At 43.1% G+C, this 23,819-nt stretch overlaps 1 protein-coding gene across 2 annotated transcripts in view; it reads right to left on the bottom strand.

Annotated features, from left to right (window-relative positions):
- The window catches only part of SAV1 (salvador family WW domain containing protein 1), a 29,528-nt gene extending 9,551 nt beyond the window's left edge, over positions 1-19,977 (bottom strand). For both annotated transcript variants that reach the window (XM_002718235.6, XM_089309729.1), the window contains exons 1-3: positions 19,251-19,977; positions 16,215-16,658; positions 4,074-4,344 (exon numbers count right to left, since the gene is read on the bottom strand). In XM_002718235.6, the coding sequence (XP_002718281.2) occupies positions 4,074-4,344; positions 16,215-16,658; positions 19,251-19,344 (809 nt within the window). In that variant the 5' untranslated portion in view covers positions 19,345-19,977. The remainder of the gene's footprint in view (positions 1-4,073; positions 4,345-16,214; positions 16,659-19,250) is intronic.
- Positions 19,978-23,819: the final 3,842 nt, after the last annotated feature.

Raw genomic sequence — 23,819 nt, 5'->3', positions numbered from 1 at the left:
TAACTGCCAGATAGAAAGGGGAGCATTATAGGGGGAGATTAAAGGTTGAATTCTGAAGGCCAAAATAATCTATTTCAGACTCAGAGACAAAACCAGGAGGGGTATGCCTCCTTGCTTATTTATCAGAAAAGGTTACTAATTATTAGACCGGATTATAGTAGGGTTAGAATGCACCATGCTTAACAATTTAAAGACAATGTGCAAATAGCAATGTATTTTATCTTCAACTTTTATTTCATAACTAAATTCAAAGGGAAATATTTTTTGATAGCATGATATGGGGGCTGGAAGGAACTGAGACCTTGAAGTCAGATATGTCTGGGTTTTAGCCTCAATGTAGTCACTTACAACTTGTATGAATATGGGCAAAACTGCTTCACTTCTCTAATTCTCAGGATACTGATTAGTAAGAGTGGACCAAGACACTCATGCCACAGATGGTTTTCTCAGGACTAAATGAGCCACTGTAAGATGAATGTTCTGTGTAAGAATCAGCATAATAGAATCCAACAGCTATTACTACACTCATGTGAGCTTCAGGACAGTATTCAAGCATTCTTCCCCATTTCCACTTCTACAGAGTTACTAAGAGAAGCAAAGTAATTAATTGTGAAAATACTTTGTAAACTATAAAAATTCTGTAGTAATGTGGGGCTAATGATGATGAACGGAAAGTCAAGTCTGAAGTCTGGTTACTTGGACCCAAAGATCTCTGCCACGTGCTGACAACAAAAAACAACTGCAGTTTTGGTTCTTTTGAAGGAAGGGTACCTCAGTCCTTTACTAAACACTGAGCACCACTAAACGGAATCACTGGGAAAAACTGACTTTCAAAGTTTAATTAAAAACCCCAAATATGGCCGGCGCCGTGGCTCACTAGGCTAATCCTCCGCCTAGCGGCGCCGGCACACCAGGTTCTAGTCCCGGTTGGGGCGCCGGATTCTGTCCCGGTTGCCCCTCTTCCAGGCCAGCTCTCTGCTGTGGCCTGGGAGTGCAGTGGAGGATGACCCAGGTGCTTGGGCCCTGCACCCCATGGGAGACCAGGAAAAGCACCTGGCTCCTGGCTCCTGCCATCGGATCAGTGCGGTGCGCCGGCCGCAGCGTGCCGGCCGCGGCGGCCATTGGAGGGTGAACCAACAGCAAAGGAAGACCTTTCTCTCTGTCTCTCTCTCTCACTGTCCACTCTGCCTGTCAAAAAATAAAAAAATAAATAAATAAATAAATAAAACCCAAATATGTAATATAATTAAAGAAACGCATAAATCACAAAAACTAGTTTTCCAGGTGGTAATACTACAATATATTTTCACAGTGATTTTAATGGCTCTAAGCAATTAAAAAGTGTCCACTATAACCAAATATCTCTAACATACCAGATGATATTAAGCATCATTGGTCAGCATGTTGATGATATTTTACCCACCTTCAACCTTATGGCTCAGTTCTTTGACCTCAGCTTTGGTTCATCTGAATTATCTGCAACTTCATTACTAAGCTAACACTAGCTTTGATGTACTCCAAATTCCAGTGCATTCTTTACACTTGGATCACATCTCAATTTGTGTTAATCACATTTTAAGTGCTCAGTAACCACATTTGACAAACTGCCTGTAGTATCATCCCAGGGCTAAAAGTCTGGCAACAAATCAGATGTATTGATGAGCCCATTACCAACTAAAATAGCCCAAAGAATCACCAGCTAAATTTACTAAATAGGTTTTGGGTGTTCTGTCTAGCCTCAATTTTCATTTTCTTTTCTAAGAAAGAAACAGAACATAAAACCATGTTTTAAATTAATTAAAAATAGCAAGATATTATAATCAAAAAATCTATTTTGACTTAGTAGGTGTTAGGTTACTATCAAGTATAGGAATTTAGTGGTAAAGACACAAATCGTTTACTGAGTTATTTCAATTTCTAAGTATCCACAACAAAAACATTCCAGTACACTAAAGCAAAATCTGATTACATTAATAGTGATCTTATCTTCAAGGATTAATAAGAAAAGGAGTTTAATTTTTTGTAATTAATAAATTCAGAGAAAACTGTCATGAATTTTGAAAAGTAAAGTTTTCAAATATCAAGTATCAGACTACTGAACGCTCTGCGATCTCCATCCACACATCAGCCTTCCAAATCCTGAGGTAAGACGCCGAATGGGAAATTTTCACAGCGACTCTTTGAGTTGTGGTCTACTCTCGTCTACATTCGTCTGAGGCTTTTCTACTTTCATCCAAAGTCGTAGTGCTAGACACCACAACTCCTACTTAAGGCCTTTAGCCTCTACGGACACTATGTCCAGGCAACAGTGGGTGCGAGTGATGACTCCATCTCTGTTCACCTCTTTACAGGCGAGGCCCTGGGCTCCAGCGGGCGCTTGGGTGACGACCCTGCCTTCTGCTCCCATATTCTCTCACTAGTCAGATAGCCGGGATGCGAGGACGCTTGCAATCCACGGATCTGACTCTACAGGTTGCAATGGGAACTTTTCTCTAAACGAGTTCCGTCTGATGGTCCCTCTCAAATTGGCCCCAGCCCTCAAAAAGTGGCCCCTCCAGGGTGGCGCATTTGGCCCTGAGGGATCGGAAGTCGAAGTAGTTTGACCCTGATAACATCTTTATCACTTCCGTGAGTGTTCGGGAAAATGGAAGGGGATTCCATATGTTCAAGCTTTTTCCTATCTTCGAACTAAACCTTCCCTGTGTACTTCTTGCTCTCCCGCTCAGGTCCTTCTGGTCTCCAAGACTCCCACTAGGGGTCGGAGACCTGAGCAGAAAACTTTGTTTTCTACCTCTAACCTTGGTACCGCCACTACCACACCTCCCTTGATCCTGCAGATGAGCTCCCCTCCCCCCCATTGCTCCAATCCACAGGCACCGGCTCAGCCGCCTCCTGAGGCCTCAGTGGCTGAAGTTCCCGCACCATTATCTCCCACAGGAAATCCACCATCAGCTCTGGCCCTGGCTGTGTTGTCACCTCCCGCTCCTGCTGAATTCCAGGGGGCGGGGTCAACCTCTGCTCCCACCTCCACTGCAATCTCTTCCATCTTCTCTCAAGCCCCTTGCTCATCTATTCCTCAAAGCCATTAATTACAACTCTGTCCTCTGTATCTAGCCCACCTGAGCCTCATTGCTTTGTAATCATAACCTCTACCACCAATGGCTCTACTCCCAACCTGTGTGTCAAAATTTCTCTACAAACCCCACAACCTGCAAAAGTGGCCTTTCTCCCAGTCTTGGCTGGAATCAGCTTTAAGCCACATCCATCAAACTGTCCCCACAGGGTCCAGAGACCCCCCCCTCCCCCATTTCCTCTCCTCTATAAAATCCTCTCGTTACCTGGTTATCATTGGTTGCTATTCTCACTCTGTCTTTTATACTACAGTGTCCAAGTGTTTACAGCAGGTTATAATGGAACAAACAAAGGCCTTCAGCTACCAGGCAGTCAACCAAATGCTGCTACAGGAATATATTCGGCTCCCCACCCAGGAGACAGTGGCCTTAGACATCGCCCCATGCCAGCGAAGAGTACATCATCGCCCCATGTCAGCAGGAAGTAGCTCTAAAGACAGATCATCCTCCCTCTACCCCTCCTGGACTTTTGGGGCTAATGTAATCCCATACAAATCCTGCTTTATACAAAACAAAAGGGGGTAATGTTAGGAAACTGGCACAGTTTTAGCCAGGTTGCAGCATGGCCCAGCAACCTGAGCCAGGCTCCACCCCCATCCTAATGGGATTTGCTGCTCCTGCTTCCCTGCCCGCCCTCGGGCAAAGTTTTAAAAGGGCCTGTTTCTGAACACGTTTTCTCTTGGCTCCTCTCCTCCTCTCTGCTCTATCTTCTCTCCTCACTAGCTCCTCTCCTCTGGCTCTCTCTCTCTCTTATACTTTCTCTTTCCCTTCGCCACCCCTTCACTCTGGTCTGTAGGGTATTCCCCAATAAACCCTTTCCCTTAAAAAAAAAAAAAAAAAAATCAAGTGTCAGGATGCCTTTCTCCAATAATAAAAATGAGTCCAAAACCTGAAATTAGATAATCTCAAAATAAAAAGTTGAAAACAAAGTTGGTACTCTACCTAGGAGCACAGGGATGCCTGTACTGAGCCTTCTTATTTGTGTGATCTACATAATAGGTTCCAAACTCTGATGATTCAACTCGCTCCCATCCAGGAGGAAGTCCTTCTCGCTCAAGAGGATGGCTCCAATGAGTTGTATTTGTGTTATGATCTATATAATATTTTCTTCCCCTCATTGTCCAGTCCACAGTCCAGCCAGGAGGAAGGGGTAAATCTTCAGAACCATGGTTAGTTAAATTTCCTAATGATGTAGCAGCAACTCTCCCAATACCTGAAGACAAAGAGAAAAAAAGAAACACCACAGTCATTCAAAGATAGATGAAGCCAGCATGCCAGCCAGCCAAGTAAGTTACAAACCTAACTGTTCTGATTGTTTTCTTCTGTTAAAATGTATGGTCACATCATTAAAATTTTTCAAAAACCAGGGGTGGGTATTGTGGTACAGAGGGTCACACCCGCCAGTGCTGCTTGACAGGGGTGGGAAAGCAAGAAGGTTTCCAGTTCCAACTTCTCTGCTTCCCATCTGGTTTCCTCCTAATGTGCCCAAGAAAATAGAGGATGTTGACCCAAGTGTTTGGGTCTTTGTCACCCACGTGGGAGACCAGGATGGAATTCCAGGCTTTTGGCTTCAACCTGGCCTAGCCTTGTCTATTGTGGGCATTTGTGGAGTGAATCAATGATATAAGATCTGTCTCCTTCTCTCTCCCCTCTCTTTTGTGTCATTTTTGTCAAATAAATAAGCACATTTAAAATTTTTAAATAAATCAGCCATTAATATTATTTAATTACAAAAACAGGGAGAAAGGAGACTTTGAAATTAGTAGGCTTTCTTTTGGGGGGGGGGGGTTGATCTTTCCATCATCAGGCCACATAAACACTTCGTAATCAAGCAAAGCTACTGCTATGGGTTCAGTAGTGTTCAAATTCATGCAGCTTTCAACTACGACATTGTAATGTTAGTGGCTAATGGATTACAGGTAAAGATTTGACCTCAATGTAGTGGCCCAAAAATGTGGCTGGTGGGAGGTGTTTAGGTCACTGGAACACCTCTCAGAAGGGGTTGAGTTCAGCCTCGATTTTGTTCTCATTTCCTGGCTGGCTATGTGAGCAGCCCCACAGACACCATTCCCTGGGGCTGCCTAATCATGAACTGAACCAACTGTAAGCTAAAATAAGCCCCTCCTTTCTCAAAGCTCCTCTCTGGTATTTTAGGTAAAAAAGTAATGAAAAGCAGATTAACACAGCTACACATAACAGAAAGGTTAGGAAAAGAAAAATTTCACCTCACTCAAGATTTCAGAGTCAGGATTGTGGTGTAACAGGTAAAGCCGCAGCCTGTGATGCCAGCATCCCATATGGGCACCGGTTCGAGTCTTGGCTGCTGCATTTCTCACCCGGCTACCTGCTCTAATGGCCTGGGGAAAGCAGCAACAGATGGCCCAAAGTGCATGGGACCCTGGCACCAGGGCATTGTGGCCATTTGGGGAGTAAACCAGTGGATGGAAGTTGTCTCCCTCTTCCCCACCCCACCCCGCACCTCTCTATAACTCTGCCTCTCAAATGAATAAACAAATCTTTAAAAAAAAAAAAAAAAAAGGATGGCCGGAGCCATAGCTCACTTGGCTAATCCTCCACCTGCGGCGCTGGCACACCAGGTTCTAGTCCCAGTTGGGGCGCCGGTTTCTCCTCTTCCAGTCCAGCTCTCTGCTGTGGCCCGGGAAGGCAGTGGAAGATGGCCCAAGTGCTTGGGCCCTGCACCCGCATGGGAGACCAGGAGGAAGCACCTAGCTCCTGGCTTCGGATCGTATCGGAGTGGCGCGCCAGCCGCAGCAGCCATTTGGGGGGGTGAACCCATGGAAAATGAAGACCTTGACCTCTCTCTCTCTCTCACTGTCTAACTCTGCCTGTCCAAAAAAAAAAAAAAAAAGAGGATGAAATTCAAACGGTCAACAGACACATGAAAAACTGCTCATGATCACTAGCTATCAGGGAAATGCAAATAAAAACCACAATGAGGTTTCACCTCACCCTAGGAGAATGGCTCTCATACAGAAATAAAAAAACAACAAATGCTAGTGAAGATGTGAGGAAAAAGGTTCCCTCATTCACTGTTGGTGGGAATACAAACTAGTGCAGCCATTCTGGAAGACAGTACAGAGATTCCTCAGAAATCTGACAATAAATCTACCATATGACCCAGCCATGCCACTCCTGGGAATTTATCCCAAGAAAATGAAATCAGCATTTGAAAGAATTATCTGTGCCCCCATGTTTATTGCAGCTCAACTCACAATAGCTAAGACATGGAATCAACCCAGATACCCATCAATCCATGAGTGGATAAAGAACTGTGGTATACATACACTACAGAATATTACTCAGCAGTAAAAAGAATGAAATCCTGTGTGAAATAAGCCACTTCCAAGAAGTTACCACTTCTCCGATCTGTGGTAACTAACAGTAAAAGAAAAATAAAAGTATAGTATTTGCATTGCAATCTGCATGAAGTTATTCCTGAGCATAAACTATTGAGAGGAAATGGCTTAAAGTCTAAATGAACCTAATTATTATCTTGTAACCACATGAAATATTTAATGTTTCATTGTCATTGGTTCTATTTCATTGAAAGGAATTATGATAAGTACTTGATTTAAAAAAACTATATATGAAGGAAATGGTCATTTTTTCCATTCAACTATTATTTATAGCCATTGCATACATTCCCACTAAACTAGGATCTTCTTGCTTTACTTGTTAAACTTCTTATTCAGTGAAGTACTAAGCCTTTTTTCTGTATTGTAAATTTAAAATATTATCATTATGTTCTTAGACTTGTATGTGTAAATCATACTGAATGTTAAAAAATTAAAACAAAAATGAAATTTTAAAAATCAAAAAGATATTTTCATATTTTAGCCTCACTCTTCAAACCTCTAACACATTTTGTTCCAAATTCAGAGAATATAACCTCTCAATCTTATTTTGCAAAAAAAAAAAAAAAAGGAAAAAAAGCCAGAAAAAAAAAAAGTGTAGCACAAGCAGCTTGACTACTTAAAGAAGCTAGTCTTCCATGTGGGACCAAGGGATTCAAGCACTTGGGCCATCACCTACTACTTCCCAGGGTGCACATTAGCAAGAAGCTGGATAGCAAGCAGAGTTAGGATTCAAATCCAGGCAATCCAATATGATGTGTGGGGATACCAACTGGCAGCTTAACTGCTATACCAATCAACTGCCCTAAAAGTAACCTTTTCTTTTAAAAGACTGATTTATTTGAAAGGCAGAGTTACAGAGAGGCAGAGACCAAGAGAGAGAGAGGTCTTCCATCTGCTGGTTCACTCCCCAAATGGCCCCATCCGCCGGAGCTGAGCCAATCTGAAGCCAGGAGCCAGGGGCTTCTACTGGGTCTCACCGGTACAGGGGCCCAAGAACTTGGGCCATCTTCTATTGTTTTCCCAGGCCACAGCAGAGAGCTGGATCAGAAGTGGATCTGCTGGGATATGAACTGGTGCCCATATGGGATGCCAGAACTGCAGGCGATGGCTTTACCCGCTACACCACAGCACCACTCCTACAAATAACTTATAAAATCATATGTATAAGCATTAAATGACTATATCGGGGTGGGGAATCTTCTTTCTGCTAAGGGCCATTTGGAAATGTGTGATACTATTTGCGGGCCACATAAAATTATCAACTTAAAAATTAGTCTGCTATAGATTTATTGAATTTCGAGTCCCATCTGCAGTTGCCTTGCAGGGCCAGACTAAATGATTTCACAGGCCTTATAAAGACTACAGGCCGGAAGTTCCCCACTTCTGCTTTACCCTAAAACTTCTATTATGTTATAAATGTACAACAGCTGCAATCAAGAACAGCAATTAACAGTTTTCAAAAACTTAAAACCAACTCAATATATTCAAACTGAGTGACTTATAGGAACCATAACGCTTTTGCCAGTTGTCCCACTGAATATACCAAGTATAAATAACTTCTTTTTTTAATTTTCTTTTTGACAGGCAGAGTTAGACAGTGAGAGAGAAAGAGAGAGAGAGTCTTCATTTTCCGTTGGTTCACCCCCCAAATGGCCACTACGGCTGGCACACTGCACCAATCCGAAGCCAGGAGCTAAGTGCTTCCTCCTGGTCTCCCATGCGGGCCAAGCACTTGGGCCATCCTCCACTGCCTTTCTGGGCCACAGCAGAGAGCTGGACTGGAAGAGGAGCAACCGGGACAGAATCCGGCGCCCCAACTGGGACTAGAACCCAGGGTGCCGGCGCCACAGGCAGAGGATTAGCCTAGTGAGCTGCGGTGCCGGCCTATAAATAACTTCTAATTACAGTATCATTTCAACAAAAAGTTATTTTAGTAAATAAAAATTCTGTTTAGACATTTTACAATAATTTCACTCATCTGATTAAGCAAATCCAGACTGCCGTGAACCAATGTTTCCCTAAAGCTAGAAACACGTGTACTTTTACATCTAAATAATCATAAATTCCAAAACTATCTCACCTATGATAAACTTGAAATTCATATTTGGGGGAAGTACAAAGATCTCTCTGAAAAAACTCTCCTTCTGAATTTGATAAAGGGGCCATGAAGTTCCAAATAGACTCATCAGTCCTACTAACACAATGTAAAATCTCTAAGCTGTGTAAAACCAGGATTCCTTACCTTTTCAGAGATAGTTAATTTACAAACACTTTCATGATTCACACCCTCTAATAATTTCCCAAAGTGTCTTAGGCACTAAATTTTATTTGGGACAATTTTTATAAAACCTACCAAGAGGCAACTAAACATCATAAAAAAAAATTGGAAACCACTGGTCTAAAACATAATACTAATAATAAAATAAAGGGCAGACAAAAAAAAAAAAAAAAAAAACCCACATGCCAGCTATGTTAAGCAACACGTCACAAGTTCAGGTCCAGCCAGAAAGTTAAAACCTCAATAAACACACCAATCTGGAAAACCCACAAAAAAGCATACAATACTCCTCCAAAAAGCATGGGTAGGAATGGTTATAAATGTGCACTCTGTCCCTGGCACTTTCTGTATGTCCTTTTTTTAATTTTTCTCCAGAATCACTGCAGTAACTTTTTTTAAAAAAAAAAGATTTATTTATTTATTTGAAAGACAGAGTTACAGAGAGGCAGAGGCAGACAGAGAGAAAGAGGTCTTCCATCCACTGGTTTACTCTCCAGATGGCCGCAACTGTGCAGACCGGAAGCCAGGAGCTTCTTCTGGGTCTCCCATGTGGATGCAGGGGCCCAAGGACTTGGGCCACCTTCTACCTCTTTCCCAGGCCATAGCAGAGAGCTGGATCGGAAATGGAGCAGCCGGGACTCAAACCAGCGCCCATATGGGATGCTGGCACTGCAGGCAGTGGCTTTACCTGCTATGCCACAGCGCTGGCCCCTATATGTCTTATTTCAGATTCAAAACCACTCTATGAGGTAGCATTATTACTATCAATTTACAAATGTAGAAACAAAGGTTCAAATAACTTATTTTACCATATTCCACACAGATAGTAAAAAGTTAAATGAAAAATTTATTGCTAACCACGTAATCTTGGCAACAAATCATCAATTATAACTCTTCAAAGAAAAATCTAATTGCCACTAAAAAGAGAAAAAGCAAGTTACCAATTTTGAACTAAATCAGACAGAGAAAACGAGAAAAACGAGAGCTTCAATTTCTGCACTCAAAAACCAACAAAACTAGTTTTCTGTCATTTCAGTTAGTCTCAGAAAATAAGTGGCCTACATAAATAATCCCCCAAATAGCTTCCATTTGCAGGAAGTAACTGCACAAACACTTTCCATTAGTGTAAAAGAAAGTGAAACATTCACAAACTAAATACATGATTGCCCAAAGACACAGATAAAGTATTATTCTATCTCTACCAAGCTTTCCTTGGATATGCCTCCAAAACAATCTTCATACAATCATCAGGCAGTTATCTAACAGATCTACCTTTATAAAGAAAGCTTAAGAATTCTGATTTCCAAATTCTGCAATGGCTATAGAGCAGAGGTGGGGAAGCTGACGGGCTGTATAAGACCACCATATCGTGTGCTTTAGCCCTGCCAAGGCAACCACAGGTAGGAATCAAAATCCAATAAATCTATAGCAGGCTAATTTTTAAGTAACTTTTCTCTCTTCCTCTGGAAAATAATTATCGATAAGGTTGTTTCTCTAAAGATTATTAACCTCTTCTCAACAGTTGATTCTGTTTAAATATTTATAAATTTATTGGAATAAATATAAACACAGCACTTTGTTGTTAAAGTTTGACACTTTTCAGTTTGATTTGTACAACCTGATTCCTTTAGTGACATTTAAAACTTAAAAAATTTTTTTTCTAGGTTATCTAAAATTTTATATAACTGTTATGTAAGTGCATGACAAAAAAATTCAATCAGCCTTTGGTATTCCAAATGAAGCCTTCCTATAAACAGCGGGATTCCTTCCATTGCACATACAGTAAGTGCCTGAATGATACAGTGGCCAAGAATATAAAGGTCAAATATCACAGCTAAATGTAGTAGTCTCTCAATCCATCTCCCTACTAACATGCCTGGGAAAGCAGAGGATGGCCCAAGTACCTGGGCCCCTGCCATGCATGTGGGAGACCCACATGGATTTTCAGGTTCCTGGCTTCAGCCTGGACTGGAGTCCAGGCCATTGTGGTCATTTGGCAAGAGAACTAGTGAATGAAAGATTTTTCTCTCCCTCTGTAACTGCCTTTAAAAAAAAAAATTATTTATTTATTTGAATGTCAGAGTTACACAGAGCGAGGAGAGGCAGAGAGAGAGGTCTTCCAGCTGCTGGTTTACTCCACAGTTGGCCGCAACGGCCGGAGCTGCGCTGATCTGAAGCCAGGAGCCAGGAGCTTCTTCCATGTCTCCCACGTGGGAGCAAGGGCCCAAGAACTTGAGCCATCTTCTACTGCTTTTCCAGGCCATAGCAGAGAGCTGGATTGGAAGTACAGCAGCCAGGACATGAACCAGTGCCCATATGGGATGCCAGCACTGCAGGCAGCGGCTTTACCCACTACGCCAAAGCGCCGGCCCCTGTAACAGTCTTTATCTGAAAGGCAGGGAGTGACAGAGAGAGATATTTTCTATTAGGTGGTTCACTCCACAAATGCCTGCAATAGTCAGGGCTTAGCCAGGCCAAATCCAGGAGCTCCACCAGTACATCCCATGTGGGTGGTAGGGATCCAAGTACCTAAGCCATCATCTGCTGCCTCCCAGGATGCACACTGGCAGGACACTGGGCTGAAAACTGAGGTGTGGGGACTCAAACCAACTCTGATATGGGATGTGGGTATCCTAAGTGGTGGCTTAACATGCTGCACCACACATGTGCCCCTTGGTTTAGTATTACTAATTTTTCATACTCACATACTTAAACCTCAGGCACAGAAGTATTAGAAGCTGAGAATCCCTTATCTGGAATGCTTAGGACCAGAAGTATCTTGGATTTCAGATTTTAGAATATTTGTAAATACAGGGGATATCCTAGGGGGAACCAAGTCTAAACATAAAACTCATGTATGCTTCATATACAACTTAAGCATAGAGCCTAACGGTAATTTTATATAATATTTTTAGTGCATCTGCATTTTGACTACAACCTGTTCCAAGAGGTCAGGTATGGAATTTTCCACTTGGTATCATGTCAGTATTCAGAAAGCTTTTGGGAGGCAGAAAATCGCCGTGCTTGAAGGTATCTGCATCTTAAATTAGAGTACCTGGGCACAAATCTAGACTTCATTCCAAATTCCACCTTCCTGACGCTGCACAACCCAGAAGGCAGGTGAAGGCTCAAGTTCATGGGTCCCTCCTACCCATGTGGGAGACCTGGATTGAGTTCCTGGTTCCTGCCTTCAGTCTGGCCCAACCCTGGCCATTGTGGACATTTGGGGAGTGAACCTGAACCAGTGGATATGTGTCTGTCTCTGCCTCTCAAGTATATAAATAAAACTGAAGGGAAAAAAAGTTTTTGATCTTGGAGCCTTTCCGACTGCCAGATTAGGAATGCTATATAAATGTCTGCAATAAGAACACAGATAGGAAAGATGAGCATAAAGAACAATTACCTTCACTAGCAGTAGGCACAGCTAGAATTCCTGCTCCCCCTCAGCAATAAAAACTGGCTTAAGTTTCCAGATTTAAAACCTCTGGAGTCATTCACTCATTTATTTTTTTAAGCATCTCCTATGTAGCCAGGCACTGTGCTAATCCTTCCTCTCTGACTCTCAAACTGCATTAGTGATCAAGTCCCATTGATTTGGATATGTCCCACTTCTCCCTTTCTCAAGTGTCTACATGTATCAGGTCCTTACTAACTGCACAAAATATTGACCACTGGCAGGTGTTGTGGCATAGTGGGTTAAGCTATCACTTGGGATACCCATATCTCATATCAGAGTGCCAGTTTAAGTCCAAGCTACTCTGCTTCTGATATGGCTCCCTGTTAATAAGCCTGGGAAACAGGAAATAGCATCTCAAATACTTGAGTCTTGCCGCCCACATCGACACCTGGATAGGTTCTTGGTTCATGACTACAGACCTGCCTGGCCCTGGCTGCTGCAATCCTTGGGGGAATAAGTCAGCAGATAGAAGATCTCTCCCTTCCTCTCCCCATTGATTCTTTCAAATAAATAAATAAAACTTAAAAAAATTAATCACTGAATATGCACCCAATAGAAAATTATGCAATCATTAAAACTACTTAAGAAAGTAGGTAACATTAGGAAACTCATTCAAATAAAAAACAAGGATATGAAACTGTACAGAGTTACAATTACAACAATACAAAAAAAAAAAAGAAATCTAGCACAGAAAAAGATAAAAGAAATAATTAATACACTTAGACTTTCTGGTAGATGGTTACTTTTACTTTTCACATTTTGCAAACTCCCTATAAGAAGTTATTACTCTAAAGGAAAATATAAATCGGCTTTATTTTTTTATTTTTATTTATTTGAAAGGCAGAATTACAGAGAGAGGGGGGGTGAAACAGAGAGATCTTCCATCCATCTACTATTCATTCCCTAAATGGTACAACTGTCTGGGCTGGGTCAGACCGAAACCAGGAGCCTCGTATCACATCGGGGTCTCCCAATATTGGGTGCATCTTCCCCTGCCTTCCCAGGCGCATTAGCAGGGGGCTGGATCGGAAGTGGAGCAGCACCCATATGGGATGCCAGTGTTGTAGATGGCAGCTTAAACCACTGCACCACAACACAAACCCCCAGATTTGCTTTTAAAAATTTACTTTTTGGCACTGGCACTGTGGTAAAGTAGGCTAAGCCTCCAGCCTGTGGTACATGCATTCCATATGTGTGCCATTTCATGTCCCTGTTGCTCTTATGATCCAGCTCTCTGCTATGGCCTGGAAAGCAGTGGAAGATGGCCCAACTACTTGGGCCCCTGAATCCACATGGGAGACCTGGAATAAGTTCCTCACTCCTGGTTTAAGATCAGCCTAGCTCCAGCTGTCGCTGCCATTTGGAGAGTGAACCAGCGGATGGAAGAGCGCCCCCCCCCCCTTTGTAACTCTGCTTCTCAAATAAAATCTTTTTTAAAAATTACTTTGACTCCTCTGCCTGCGGCGCTGGCACCCCGAGTTCTAGTCCCAGTCAGGGCACCGGATTCTGTCCTGGTTGCCCCTCTTCCAGGCCAGCCCTCTGCTGTGGCCCGGGAAGGCAGTGGAGGATGGCCCAAGTGCTTGGGCCCTGCACCCCATGGGAGACCAGGAGGAAGCACCTGGCTCCTGCCTTCGGATCAGCGCGGTGCACCGGCCGCGGCATGCTGGCCGCAGCGGCCACTAGAAGGTGAACCAACGGTAAAGGAAGACCTTTCTCTCTGTCTCTCTCTCTCTCACTGTCCACTCTGCCTGTCAAAATAAATAAATAAATAAATAAAAAATATTCAAGACTTTAATAATCTATTTTTTCCCAAGCTCATTTCCTATTACATTCCCATTTCTCTTTCAAAAGCACCATAGTTCTGCCTTTCTCTGTCCATTTTCACTTCTCCCTACAATTGTCGTTTCTCTGAGACTCTGTCCTGAATCCTACTACAAAAACTCACCTTTAAACACTATTTTCATCAAATCACTGTGTTTTCTTTTTTGAAATGCACAATGCTTCTTCTGGACTCAACGCTAAGCCTGTTGGATTAGGAATCTCCATTTCCCATTACAGCTTTTATCTTCAAATCAGGCACAACTATGAAGTCCTTTGAATTTAAAACATGCCCACTCTGTTTTCACTGGGTTATTCCCAACTTCAAACTTTTTTTTAAGGATTTATTTATTTACTTGAAAGGCAGAGTTACAGAGAACTAGAGGCAGAGGCACAGAGAGAGACAGAGAAAGAATCTTTCGTCCACTGGTTCATTCCCCAGATGGCCTCAACGGCCAGGGCTGGGCCAGGCCAAAGCCAGACGCTTTATCTGGGTTATCTCACATGGGTGCAGGGGCTCAAGCATTCAGGCCAGGCACATTTGCGGGGAGATGGATTGGAAATCGAAGAGCCAGGACTCGAAATGGTGGCCATATGCAATGTCGGTGCTATAAGCAGCAGCTTAACCCACTGTGCCACAGCACTGGCCCCCCAACTTCAGTCTTTAAATATTATTCTGCCACGGTTAATCCAAAATCCAAGCTCAAAGACTCGTGCAGGTTCTATCTTTTCCATCAATTATTCTTTTAATTATTCCAGTCCACAATGGTTTCTCTTCTGACTCCCTATCATATGGCCAGTCAATAACAAAGTGTAACAATTCATTGTTCTGTCACTATTGTGTATATATGTTTTATTTCCCCAAATAAAGCACAAGACAGAGACTAAGAGGGTCAAAGAAAATGCTAAGCACAAATGATTAACACTTAATGAATAATACTTTTCCAAGTCAAAACACTCACGCTCCAAAATGTTTAAGTCAGCTTGTTTGAAGTCATGTGGGCTAAAAAGCTAATCTGGTTCGCATATTTCTTCCTTTATGCCAAATGTAAGACTCACTAGGTAGGAAAAAATCAATCACAAAAACTTTCAATTTGCTTCAATTTATACAGCGTAATCCAGTACTTTTTAAGACTAAAACAGAACTGCACATTTCTCCAGTCTCTTCTTGTAGAAGTATCTCCAAGCCAGGAGATTAAGAAAATGGACCTTTTTTTCCTTAATTAATCACTAATATTTCTGACTGTTACAAGAATGACAAGAAGACATGTTCAACACACAGTTTGCCACTTGACAGTAAGTTTTTTTGACCAACTTAGGAAATACTTATTGAATGATAGTGTTACGTTCAGAGAAACAGTACAAGACTGCACTAAGTTATATAGTTGACCATGCTTATCACCTAACATGCCCACTTTTTCATATCCTGTTTCCCTCTCCCGGGTTTCAGACCAATTTCTAAGATCTAACCCTCCCTGGGCCGGCGCCGTGGCTCACTAGGCTAATCCTCCGCCTTGAGGCGCCGGCACACCGGGTTCTAGTCCCAGTCGGGGCACCGGATTCTGTCCCGGTCGCTCCTCTTCAAGGCCAGCTCTCTGCTGTGGCCCGGGAGTGCAGTGGAGGATGGCCCAAGTGCTTGGGCCCTGCACCCCATGGGAGACCAGGATAAGTACCTGGCTCCTGCCATCGGATCAGCACGATCCGCCGGCCGCAGCGCACCGGCCATTAGAGGGTGAACCAACGGCAAAGGAAGACCTTTCTCTCTGTCTCTCTCTCTCACTGTCCACTCTGCCTGTCAAAAAAAAAAAAAAAAAAAAAAAAAGTCTAACCCTCCCATTCTATAAAACCTAAATCTAAATTCAGTCCAACCAAAGACATTAAATTCTCCAGGTTTTCAAGGCCCATATTAATCCATATGACTCTGAGGTAAGTACCAGGTTTATAAAACATGAGTTAGTAAAATAAATGGACACAAGAATTCATTCAGTGTAGAAGCATAACTATTTTGCAGGCAGGCTTAAGCAACAATGGCAAAATGGAAAATGGAATTTCCCTGGGAGCCTTTATCAGCTTCACGGGAAAATTCATAAAGAAACATCTTTTAATCAAAGTGTCAATATAATCGTAATGGACCATTTATAACATCAGGTTACCTGAAGCATGCCTCCCCTGACTCTGCGGCATTCTTTGGAAGAGATCATGATTGTATTCATAGTATCTGTAGTCTTCATGTGCACGATCTCCATGTGGCCGCCTTCTCTGGCCATCAAAAAAATTATCTGAATAATAGTATCGGGAACCAGAGTCTCCATTTTCAACAGCAAAATTAATTTCTGTGAGAAATGACTGAGAAGAGCCATATTCCCGAGGTACATCTGCTAGACTCCTGGCAAGATAAGAAGGTGCAGATAACCTGTTGCTTTCTCTTCTCATTATTTCATTAGGTGTTCTTTGAATTGGAGTTCTAAGGAAACTCTGGTTTCTTGAAACTGCTCCATCTCCAGAAGTTGAAAAAGCAGTAGGGTTTGAATCTGGAAGACAGATATCAGTTCGTCTTGGAATTGTTGGACCATGCCGGATGAATGATGGCATCAGATCTATAATAAAACAAAGAGTACAATTATCATTTCAGTAAGCAATGAACTTTTCAAATGTTATGTGAACCACCCAAAAAATCACAAGATACTTAAAAAAAAACAACTTTAAAGTTTAAGTTAGTACTTGGCATTTTAAATTGAGAAAGATTAGTATTTTCCTACTCAAATGAATTTATAATTTGCCTGAATGTGTTCTGTGTAAGCTTAGCCACAATCAAGTATATTCTGTATACTATATGATGAAGAAATATCAATAAGCTTATTTATGAACTATGTATCAATGAAGTACTCATGGATCAATGTATAAGAGTAGAAAATAACCTAACAAATCCATATGTAGTTACCAGCATAATTTATTTATGATCATGGTTTTGTCTGTGCTTCTATTTAGAAATTATCAAAAAGCCTTCTTCATGGATGGTGTTGCAACACAGCAGGTTAAGCCACAGCCTTGGACAACACCATCTCATATGAGCACAAATCCTAGCTACTCCAATTCCAATACCGCTCCCTGCTCATGTGCCTGGGAAAGCAGCAGAAGATGGTCCAAGTGCTTGGGCCACTGGCACCCACAAGGGAGACCTGGAAGGAGTTCCAGACTCCTAGCTTCAGCCTGGCCCAGTTCTAGCCATTGTAGCTATCTGGGGAGTGAATCGGCAGATGGAAGATCTCTGTCTCTCCTAATTCTGCATTTCAAATAAATAAATAAACCTAAAAAAAAATCCTTTTTAAGCAAACACTATTTCAAAGATAAAACTGACAATATAGTGCTACTCCCAAACATGTAAATGTGGATTTCATTAAAAAGTTTTAAATTAGTAACTTCCTACTTTTGAAATTATCTAGCACTCATTAAGTGATCCAAAGTAATCAGGGATGGGTATCTGGAGTCGTGGTGAATCACCACTTGGCATGCCACATTCCCTAGTGGAGCTTCTGGGCTCAAATCCTGGCTCCACTTAAGAGTCCAACATCCTGCTAATGCATACCCTGGAAAGCCGCAGATGATGCCTCAAGTACCTGGGTCCCTGCCACCCTAAGGGAGACAGGGATTACGATCCAGACTCATGGATTTGGCCTGGTCCAGCCCTGGCTGTTGCTGGCATTTGGGGACTGAACTAGCAGATGGAAAATCTGTCTACCTTTCAAATAAAATGAAAATAAAAAAATTTTTAAAGTAACCAAAATTTTAGAGAATCAAAATCTTAGGTATGAAAATTAAACATAAAAGGAGTGCATTTCAAAGAGGCACATAAATGCTGAATCAGTTAAAACACAGCAAGCTTGAAACTAGGATTCCTTTAAAAATAAGTAATTATAACTCAAAACAGAAGATAACAGAAGAATAGCTTTTTAGCATACGGTCTTTTTGAATACAGAATGAGAAAAGAGCATAGACATTCCTGGTGGAAAAGCTAATGTCTTTAAAGCATGATGACAACTGGATACGGAGACCATTTTATTCCTTGTAAACAATATTTGAGGGCACTCATTAATAATCTTCAGTAGCTATCACATTAATATCTGAATAAATAAGCCTCAATACTTAATACTAAAGATACTGTATCAAATTGCTCAAAGGTGTGACAAACCTATTTTATGATTCCAAATAATGTTCATAAACCTTATTTACAGCAAATAGCAAGCTATCATTTAAAAACCACCAGAAAACCAAGCTGTCAAAAACATATTTAAAAGTGAACTTTCCAGTTACTGGCGTCCCCATCTATTTTGTTGAGCAGCACTGCAAGTACTGGAAGGCTAATGATGTGGCTACAATGGAAAAACATGTTCTCCACTCCTTTCTTTGTGACCTTGGGCAAATATCAGGAGTGTCTAGGAACAGCCTTTCCGATTACAATATGAAGTAATGCTTAAGTCACAAGGTTACCACCAGCGTCCAAGAAGGAAACTTATTCAAGCAGTGGCTAGCTCCTGAGCTCAACGACGTCCTCAACACATGCCTAAAAATTCAAGAGATTCAGAGTAGAACACTTTGAGAAGCGCTGGGGGGAAGAAGACGGGGAGCACGCATATCATTAAGAATTAAAAAAAAAAAATTATGGTATTTCCCTATTACGACAGGAGAAAATATTGAGTCTTTTGGGGACGCAACGAAAACAGTTCCTCTGCTCCAGATCTAAAGAGCGACGAGGCTTGGGGGTAGCGGTTGTTTTTCCACTTTTCCCGGTCCGGCAGGACGAAGGAATTCCGCCCCGCAGAGTGCACACAACTCCCAACACGGGAGAGTGACACGCGCCCGCGGTGTTTGCAAACATGGGCGCATCTCTCCCAGCACGGCAGTGTCGCAGCCTAAACCGCTTTTACTCCGGCAGTGGCTCGGGATCAGCAATGTAGGCGTCCCCTAGAAATCTCTCTCTTCTTAGGAACTGCGCCCGGGCAGGCAGGGGAGTCTTGTTAATTTTAGGGGGAGTCGGGGGGAGGGGAGAACCCAAGTTCCTTACTCCTCATCGAATTCCCACGAACAAACAGCGCTCCGGCACCGCACACGCACACGCCCTCTGCGGGGACCCCTGAGACAGGCGCGCCCGCCCCGGCCAGGTGAGGTGCGCCCCGCCGCCCGACACTCACTCCGCAGCAGAGGCGACGTCTCCTTCTTCACGTACTTGCCCTGCACCTCGGCCGGCTTGGACACTTCGTTTTTGGTTTTCTTGCGGGACAGCATCCTCCCCCGACGAGGCCTGAGGCCGCGCCAAGCTGCCGCCCTAGGGCTCCGCGCCGGGCGCCGGCCGTCTCCGCTTCCACCTCCGCCGGCGCCGCCGCCTCCTTCCCTCCCGAGCCGCCGCCGCCGCCTCTCCGCAGCCCGGAGCCGCCCGCAGGGACAACCGCATGTTCGGGGCGCTAAGCGCGCCAGCCGCCACTCAGTCGCATGTCAGTTCCTTCCCGGAAGTCTGCCCGCTCCACGACGCTGCCCGGGGACGCCGTGAGGAGGGTCCAGGGACGCCGGGCCAAGGCCATGGTGCGCCGCCGACCGCCTAGTAACCGCTACAGCCGCCGCCGCCGCCTACGTCCCGTAAACTTTCCCCGCGGCCGCTGGGAATTCTGGGAAACTCGACGCAGCGCCAGCCGCCGTCGCCGCCCCTCCCCCCGCCGCCGCTCCGGGGCGCGGCTGTGGAGTCCGGGAGTCGGGCTCCGGAGCCCTCAGCTAACGGGCCGTTCGTGCTGTGTGCCCCGGAGAGCCGGCGGCGGGCCTCATACCTGCTCGGCTAGGAGCGGCTTCCCCGGCCCGAGAGGACGAGGCGGAAGCGGCCAGACCGAGCACGGGAGACCGTCGCTCGGCCACGCCAGCCGCTGCGCTCTGCTCAGGAGCTTGCACGGACGGCGGCGGCGGTGGCGACGCCCCCTGGTCGCGTGCCTGGCGTCTTTGTTGAGTGAGGGCGTCCCTCCCGGAGTTTCCTGGGCTGGGGGATTCAAGCTTCTAAGAGCTCGGCGTGAGAACAGAGTCGAAGGACTGCGACCCACCGAGTAACCTAGATGCCCCTTTTGTTGAAAACATCGGTCCATCCAATACTGATTGAACGCATGTAATTGCTCCTCCGCTGCCCGGGAGAGCGTCTGCTAAAGGGGAAAAAATGGAGGAAAACCCCAAAATGGAGTTTCTTCTACCTCTTATTTAAGATGAATTTAGTGTTCGCGTGCTACGGTCATTTCATTTCAAAGTTACTGTCGGAGTATTTAATAGCCATATATTTCCTCTTGGAGTTACTTATTAGAATCGTGAAATTTTGAAGACTTTTGAGCACTAAAAGGTCTACGAGTGTTTTGTCTGAAAGAGTAGACCCTGCTTTCTTGGCTGTAACTCAGCCGGGCTGCCGGCTGTACAGGATAGCATTCTGAACCTAAGATGAGATTCATCACCTCGTGTCCAAAGTCAGGCGTTAGTAATGGAGAATGTTTTTCCTGAGATCGAAAATATCTCCTAAGACCTGTAAAACCTGTGTCACAGTTAACAGACATGGAATCTTTTATTACAAAATGGAAAATTTATTTGGAAAATGGTCAAAATTTGTCCCCGCATGCGCAGAAGATGTGATTATCTAGTGTCTGTCTACATCTTACCCTTCCTTGGTGCAGGTCTCCCACGGTTTATTCAACAACCACATATTTTTTTATTGTGCAGGCACTATGTTAGGCGGTGTTCTAAGTTCTTGAAATGTAACAATAAAGAACAGAAGATTTCTCCTCGCGGGGAAGAGAGATGATAAAGAAGAAAAAGAGAACATCCTGCGTTAGATGGTGGTTCGTGCTGAGTTGGACAGATATTAAACAAGAGAAGGCCCACACTCGGAGAGGTGATGAAGTGGCCAGAGAAGGCTCGTGAGAAGGCGACACAGGAGTTAAGTGATAAAGTGAGGAAGTAGACCTGGTGGCTCTCTGGATATTCTGGGCAGAAAGAACAAGTGCAAAGTCCCCGCAGATGACCTTGTTTCTGGCAGATTGGAGGAATGATAAGAGGATCTGTGTAGCTGGTGAAGAGGAGAGAATAGTGGGAAAGGAAGGTAGCCTGAATGATGGCTGGGGCACCTAGGGCTTTGAAGGTCATTGTAAGGAATTTGGCTTGGAGCAGACTGAGAGGATGTGACTTAATGGTTTAAAAAGGATCTCTTTGGATGCTGTGTTGAGTAGGCTGAGGGGTAGGAGGGCAGAAACATGGTGACAGGTCAGCTTAGTTACACCACAGACATGATTTAAAGAGCCAATGGGATGTATTGATGACTGAATTTGTAGTGTGAGATTAAGATGAGTGTGCAAATCTTCACAATAAACAGAATGGAACTCCACAGGAGATTATACTCTTTGGAGAGGACCATTCAGAATAGTAGGTTGCTCCTGTGATTCAGATAAAAGGACCAGCACTAAAATATTGGTAGTGTGAATGGAAAATAATGAGTGATGAGACAGTGATAAAAATGCAGGGTGTGGGTATTTGGCACAGCAGTTTAGAAGTTGGTTTGAGTGCCCCCAGTTTATATCGGAGTGCCTGGGTTTGAGTCCCACCTCTGCTTCTAATCCGGTTTCCTACTAATGTGCACCTGGGGAGGCAGTAGATGCTAGCTCCAGTGCTTGGGTCTCTGCACTGGGGTTGAGTTCCCTACTCTTGGCTTTAGCCTGGACCAACTCTGGCTGTTACGGGTGTTTAGGAAGTAAACCAAAAGACAGAAGCTCTCTCTCTGTCTCTCCACTTCCTTTCCTCCCTCTCTACCTTTCAAATAAAGTTTAAAAAAATTGTTACCAGAGAATAAAAAAAAAAAAACTTTAACAAAAACGAAAAAAATTAGAAAACAGTAGGGTTCTGTTGTAGGTAGAGTCTGAAGGTGGGAGGTGAAGCAGGATAAGGGGCACCAAGCAAGCGCCAGGTTTCTGCCCAGGGCTCACAGCAAATGGATATTAAGACCTTGTTAATAAAGGTGACTCTTCACACTTGAGGCTTTCCCAGGGACTGAAATACAGAATACCTTTCACATTTCTTGAAAGAATTCCAGAACTTTATGGGTGGAAAAGAATTCTGAGATCATCTAGACTAACCTCATTTTATCAACAAAGCTAGAAACATGAATGTTTTGCCTCGAGTTACCTTCCTGGTTGGTGGCAGGCTAATATCAGGACTGGAGTTGTTTATGCCAGTTGTTTATTTCCTGCTTCAGCATATCAACAATCCCACTTGCGTAAATTCATACTGTTTCTAACAGTTGTTTTGAAAGCCGTCCATGTTTCCTAAAAAATACTCCCATCATCAGTGCTATTTCAACTCTTGATTTAGAGCAGAGAGAAAGCCTCAATTAGGTGCTCTCTTCAAACCTATAATTTGCCTTTTTATCAAGGAGGGTGCATTCCAGAATCAACAATCTGCAGACATAATCAGCAGTGGCACTGCAGAGCAAATATATGAATTTGGAATCCAAATCCTTAAATCCAGAAGCTTTGAAAGAATATTTGTTTTGTAAAAAAATTCCTAGATTCCTGGGAATTTTAAGGAAGGCATCCAGACTTTGCAACTATAATTCTCCAGACACTGCCTTTGATAGAGCTAATACTGCATTACATTATGGAGGTTACTTTTCCCCTTGCTGTTACATTTTTGATGGAAACAAATAAGCTGTTAGGGAGTTCTATCTTCCTAACAACGACATTTAAAATTAATTGAGCATTAGAATTTCTATTAGAGGAGACAAGGTATGACCCTTGGCTAGCCCCAGTGTTCTCTGGGTCTTACGTTTCTCACATAAAATTGAAGAAATTGGACCATTTGATTTCTAAAGTTAGCGCCACATAAGCAGAAAGAAATATACAAAAAAATGAAAACAGTTATCCTAGGAGAGTAATAAGCATGAGGTTTTTTTAAAAGTTCTTATGTTTCCACTAAAGAATTATTAAAATTTTAAAGTATCAGTTTTATATAAAATTATTATCATTAAAGTAAACTTTAATGCCAAATTGTTGCTTTCAAAGAGAGCTAAAATCCTTAGGCTATTTTTAAAATAGCAAGTTATCCAGTAAAGGATTTTCTAAGAAAGAATCCAAGTGGAGATAAGTTCTGAATATGGAGGCTCTTAAACAAATACACACACACACATACACATACACACACACACACACAGAGGGAATGTGGAAGGTAGGAACAAAGAAAAGAAAAAAGAACTTCTACTTTCTAACCCACTTTTCTACTCTTCTGGTCATGTAACAAGATAAACTTAATATGTCTCAGGAAGAGGTAGTAATTATTCCAAAGTCTACAGCTCTTCAACCTTCTTAAGTTTTGTTCTCAAAACCTGGGAGTATAAATTTCTGAGTGCACTTTAGGTAAAAACTTCAGTTGTTTCATATGAAGGACAAGGATGTGTAATATCTACACAGCTCTCAAAATGTGGTTGCTTAGTAGCAGCAACTAAGTTGGATTTCCGAAGTCCTCTAGCGTCTGATTAATCATTCTCCCAAAACAGAGAATTAGTGTCAAAGTGCTTATCAAAAGGAGTCAGACTGGGAGTTTTGGTGTCCCCCACCACCACCGTGTTTAGCTCTCATTCCTACATATGATCACCACTTGGATTTATAGGTCCTCTAAAACCTTGGAAGCTAGTCAGAATGAGTCTCTCTCTCTCTCTTTTTTTAAGAGTTATTTATTTATGTAATTAAAAAGGC

The sequence above is a fragment of the Oryctolagus cuniculus genome, chromosome 12 (genome assembly GCF_051225735.1).
Source record: "Oryctolagus cuniculus isolate XC-2025 breed Fujian yellow rabbit chromosome 12, ASM5122573v1, whole genome shotgun sequence".
NCBI lineage: Eukaryota > Metazoa > Chordata > Mammalia > Lagomorpha > Leporidae > Oryctolagus > Oryctolagus cuniculus.
The sequence above is the reverse complement of the archived record's forward strand: the minus strand, read 5'-3'. Positions and strand labels throughout refer to the sequence as shown.